Source organism: Sardina pilchardus, chromosome 3, assembly GCF_963854185.1.
Source record: "Sardina pilchardus chromosome 3, fSarPil1.1, whole genome shotgun sequence".
Classification (NCBI taxonomy): Eukaryota; Metazoa; Chordata; class Actinopteri; order Clupeiformes; family Clupeidae; genus Sardina; species Sardina pilchardus.
Genome location: NC_084996.1, coordinates 33968305 through 33973654, shown reverse-complemented (window position 1 = coordinate 33973654; position 5350 = coordinate 33968305). Strand labels below are relative to the sequence as shown.

The 5350-nt window shown below is 40.2% G+C and overlaps 1 protein-coding gene across 1 annotated transcript; it reads left to right on the top strand.

The window, feature by feature from the left end:
* Window positions 1-1218: 1218 nt before the first annotated feature.
* Window positions 1219-4935, top strand: uncx (UNC homeobox). The gene is made up of 3 exons (XM_062531250.1): window positions 1219-1535; window positions 2103-2278; window positions 3625-4935. The coding sequence occupies exons 1-3, from the start codon at window positions 1280-1282 to the stop codon at window positions 4633-4635; spliced, it is 1443 nt and encodes a 480-aa protein (XP_062387234.1). The 5' UTR covers window positions 1219-1279; the 3' UTR covers window positions 4636-4935.
* Window positions 4936-5350: the final 415 nt, after the last annotated feature.

The window sequence follows — 5350 nt, the reverse complement described above, 5'->3', positions numbered from 1 at the left end:
CAATGACCCAGAAGTCTTTCATAATCTTAAAACACCTCATGGCGTGGTGAGATATGGACTGATGCTGTTAAGTAGACTATATTAGCATTAAGATAGTCCTCTGCAGGCAATGTGCTGTGAGTAATTATTAATATTTTAGAAAAAATAATTGGCAAAAACATTCTATGCATTTAATTTAAACAGTCATGATTCAAATTCCATCATTGAGGAAAAAAAAAGAAAGTTTGGGTGGTGGGTATCCCCTCGAGCACTGAAACATTGCATAGCCTATACATGACAAATAACAAACATCCACAGTGTAAAATACCCTGTACACAAATGCTTAGACATTTAAGGGGCCAACTTCCTTTCTGACAGTTTGAGATCCAGTTCAAATCCTATTAATTACATGCTAGGTATGACTGGGAATATAGTTTTCCAGTTGAATATTACGCACTGTTTAATTAGTTGGGCATGTAATTAATGACTTAATCTAAACCTCCCGTTAATATCGACCCAGGATTGAGATGATATAGCCGTATTTCATTTACTAACTTCCTTGTTGATGTGGCCATAGGCTGTTGTGCACTACTGCGGGATGTTTGTACTTCTGAATTAAATTTGACAGGTTTGGATGATGAATGTCCCTTTTCCGTATCAGGCTATTTGGTACTCGACGTTTGTGATCGCCGTGTATCAATACATCAGAGCAGCGTGTAGTGACAGCACTTTATCAACAAACCCCAACAAGAGCACTGCCCTTGTAACGCTCACCATTCCTCTCCGTGTAAACATTTCCTTACAACCCACGAAGGGTAAGTGGATTGTGTGGTGTTTTTAAGCACGACAGCGCAAAGCACGCTGGATAAAACGGCGCGGCATCCGTCAGATGCACAGCCGACGGCGCGAGGTGAAATGTTGGTGTCTGTTTAGCGTTTAACTAGGTATCAATCTGATCGCTCTCTCCGTGGCCCCCTGTGTAGATGTGATGTAGTTCTTATCAAAGCCCTCCTGTCTTGTTGTGACAGCCCTGATATTGTTTATTGAGGTGGATGTCAGGTTTAATTAGCAATCGATATGGAAAGCGTTTTCAGAGCGCGTCTCTGACGTCACATGCGATTAACGTTTCTCATTGGTCTCAAATTCCCAGAGCCGAGGCTAATTATTGGAAGGTTCGTGTTGATAAAGTAGAGCTCATCCTCCTCTCCACATCATGTCCCCTCCTCGCTGGCCACACTCGCTGCATGTTTTTTAAATTCACATCACCAGCCTCAAGACGTCGTTTCCTTTTGCCTGGGAGATGATGGACAGCAGGATACTGGATCCACCTCATGCCCAGTTCGGAGGCTCGCTTGGTGGGATGGTGAGCTTCCCGTACCATCTAAGCCACCACCATGTTTACGAATTAGCCGGTCATCAACTTCAATCTGCAGCGGTTCCTTTCTCAATAGACGGATTACTTAATGGTTCCTGTACGGCTTCAGTGGTGAATTCGAACCCTCTTTTGTCGTCTGGCTGCGGTATGAATGGAGATAACCAACAGTACAAACTGACAGGTAAGCAAACGACAGAGGCTACTTGTACAAAGAGGTGCTTACGATTAAGTATAGGCTACCATTTTATGCAGGAAATCGTTTTCAAATGGCACTTAAAATGGTATTTCTATATTTCTGGTATACATGCAGTCGATAGCATAGAAACAAGGCTCGGGAAACAAAGAAGCGATCATCTCCATTAAAAATGTTGTTACAGTAACAAGGCAGCGTTTCAGTTGCCAAAGGGCGCAGAGTGAGCTTTCAAACATGGACGTGCTTCCCAAAAAGAAGCCACAAAGAAAATAATCACATTGTTGAATGTTACTGTATTATTATTATTATTAACATTATTATTATTAGCATTGCTGTTGTTATATATTCAGTCAAGATATCAAATATTGTACTTAATACTATACTTGATACTATACACAGCCTATATACATGCTAAAACTCCTGTTAAAAAAACCCTAAGCAAACGTGAATTAGCCTATTTTATGAGCATTGCAACATTTATGAAAGAGTTGATTTAGACATTCTAATTGTCTTTATGGAAGAAACATACAGCTATATTTTGCTCTCTTACACTAGATTCGGGAGATCCAGACAAGGATAGCCCCGGTTGTAAAAGAAGACGAACTCGCACCAATTTCACTGGTTGGCAGCTGGAGGAATTAGAAAAGGCTTTTAATGAGAGTCACTACCCCGACGTGTTCATGAGGGAAGCACTGGCGCTGAGGTTGGACTTGATAGAATCAAGGGTGCAGGTAAATATTCTGAACTTTCAACTTCATGCCTTGTTAATTTTCCACGTTGTGTTTTTAAGTCGGTGCTAAAGTGTCATTGCTCATGTAGAAATCATCACGTGAACGTGCAACTGTATCTATTTAACAATGCTGTAAATAGCAAAGTATAAATCATCAGAGGCATGACCCCCCTTTGATGTTCTCAGTCTCGGGTGTACAGCTGTTTGTAGCCTAATCAGGTGTATTGCAATCCTTTAAGTTGCACAATACAGTTATATTGATTCATGGTGAAATTATTAGCGTTAAGGAATATTTCAGTCTGTTTTAACTTCACTAAATTGACCTGACTTGGACTCCCAGGCCTTTATAGTCCCTGTGAGATCGGTATACTGTGTGTGCATACCACCAATGCATGAAATGGTAAACGTCAAAGAGAAATATGGGGAGACAGAAATGGAATATAGCATTTTTTACAATATATAAGCTATATATATTTTTTAAAAGAACATTGTTTTCTTTTTAAACGCAATTACATGGAGAAATCACACATGTGCATCAATAGGGCCTTACCGAGGCCTACCTCTACTAGGTTTCCCATCCAGGGAGAAATGGCAAAGGTCTAAACACAAATCGGAGCAAAAACCATGGCATCCATCCAAAAACAGTCCAAACACAAAAGGAGTAGTTTAATTATTATTATTATTGTCATTATTATTTTTGTTTTTACTTTTTTACTTTTGGTTTGATAGTTCAAGTAACACTATGCAGGCTACAAATAATTTACAAATATGTTGCCTCGGGAACATATTTTAAGCGTGTCAACATTTTCATAATGAAATATAAATATAGTAGCATAATGACCTATTTTATATTTCTTGGGTAAAGATTACTTTTACAATAATATACGATTACGTTTTTAAATACCACCTGCCATGTGTTATCATCTGGTGACATTATTTTGTGATGCCATAGGCCACTATTTCAATATAAACTAATAGGCTAACACGCCTCAAGCATATGCTATTTAAATGTTTATGACTCAAATGCTAATATTATTGATATATTTACGCTATACCTATATATAGCGGTGAAATTAATTAATTCACATAACAATGTGGAAATGAAAACACCGGAATTTGGTTTACATGTTTTATTGTTTATCTGTCATCTGTATGATTTATTTTCAAGCATTTTATTTGGCTTCTCAAACGAGTCGATTACAACACTCAGAATTAAATTTCAAAGAGAATGAGGATGCACCACAACATTTTGTCTGGACATCGTCACAGAACGCTGTGGAGATTATCTGCATATACCTGCTAGAAAAAATGAAATGGAAATGAATATTGCTTTTCTTCGGTGTGTAGGTATGGTTCCAAAACCGCAGAGCTAAATGGAGGAAAAAGGAAAATACGAAAAAGGGTCCTGGGCGACCTGCTCACAACTCCCACCCGACCACATGCAGTGGCGAGCCCATGGATCCGGAGGAGATCGCCCGGAGAGAGCTGGAGCGCATGGAGAAGAAGAAGCGGAAGCAGGAGAAGAGACTACTGAGGTCACAGAACAAACTCTTGGCAGGGGAATTATATCACACTCCAGGATCTGACAGTGACAGTGGCGTGTCACACGTAACGGACAGCGAGCAAAGCTGTTTACTTAGTGAGCTGGGCCGAAACCAAACGCAACCAAGCTGCGACCAAACCCCACACAAACTCCAGAACCAAAGAAACCCACACCAAGACGCGAGTGGATCTGAGCTGGACTCGTCCGACAGCAGTCAGCAGTCAAACTTGGGTTCCAACGGCAGGGCCTCCACCATCCAGAAACTTAACCCTTTCAGTGTGGAGAGCCTCCTGTCTGACTCAAGGCCAAGGCGTAAACCCGCTGTGGATTTCCCAGCTTTACCATCCCCTAGACCTTTGATAGGGAAGGGACATTTCTTACTGTACCCCATCACACAACCACTCGGTTTCATTGTTCCACAAACATCTCTGAAGCCATCCACATCATGCTCTGACTCTGATAACGTAATTCAAAGAGGGCCACACAGTGAAAGCTTAACAGCAAATTTGGGACATAAGAGCAGCAATGATTCCGACCATGGGAACACCAACGCGACAGCAATCAAAGGACAAGTTAATCACTCGGTTAGAAATACAAGTTCGCCCAACGGTCCAACCCACATTCCCTTTAACAACAATCAGTCTGCAGGAGGTTGCAATGAAAGATGCCTTCAAGAGAAGGAACAAGACAATGTCAGTCCCATATCTCCACCTCAAGACAAGTCTTTAGCAGACTATTCAGACACAGCTGAGGCGACGTCTACCAACCACTCCTCGGACACAAACAAAGACTCAGTTGATATAGACATGGGATAATATAGGGTTCTTAGTCGCCGCTAGATATAGGGGTGATAAAGTAAAAACCTTCAAAAGCGTAACCGAAGAAAAAAAAAGACATATCAAAACATTTCATTTTTTTCGCTGACATGTTTAAGCTCTGATTATGGGGGACTATCTGTGTGAATATTTTGTGTACATGTGTGATGGGCTATCAAATGTTTATTGGAAAAAATAGAAGCAGACCCCTTGTGTAACAAACTGTAAAAAGAACAAGACAACAGAAATCCTCAGACGTTGTATAAAGTATTGAAATATTTATATATGTAAGTTTTTCATAAATAAATCAATTGTATACAATAAACCTAAAGCGTGTGCGACCCTAAATAGCCTTTATGCTGTGGGTATAGGTAGCTCTTTCTCTTAAAACCTGATGTTGTATTTCTGTGTATTGCTTTAACAAATTTATTCATCTATAAGCCCTGCTGAAATGAGGTTACGAGCCGGAGGCGAAAAGACCCGTTCGACTCCTGCAGAGTTTTGATATGAAAGTAATTATTTTCCCGGTGGCTACTGCAGGGATTCAGTTTATTTTAGCCCAAAGGGTTATAATACATTACCGATTTCTAGTGATATGAAATCACATAAACTTCCAAGAATAATAGAATTAGCATGAAAGGCTGGGGTGTCAAATTGAAATAGGAAAATAATAGTCTAGGCAGCTGGGAGTGTGTTTGTGCATATTGGATAGGAG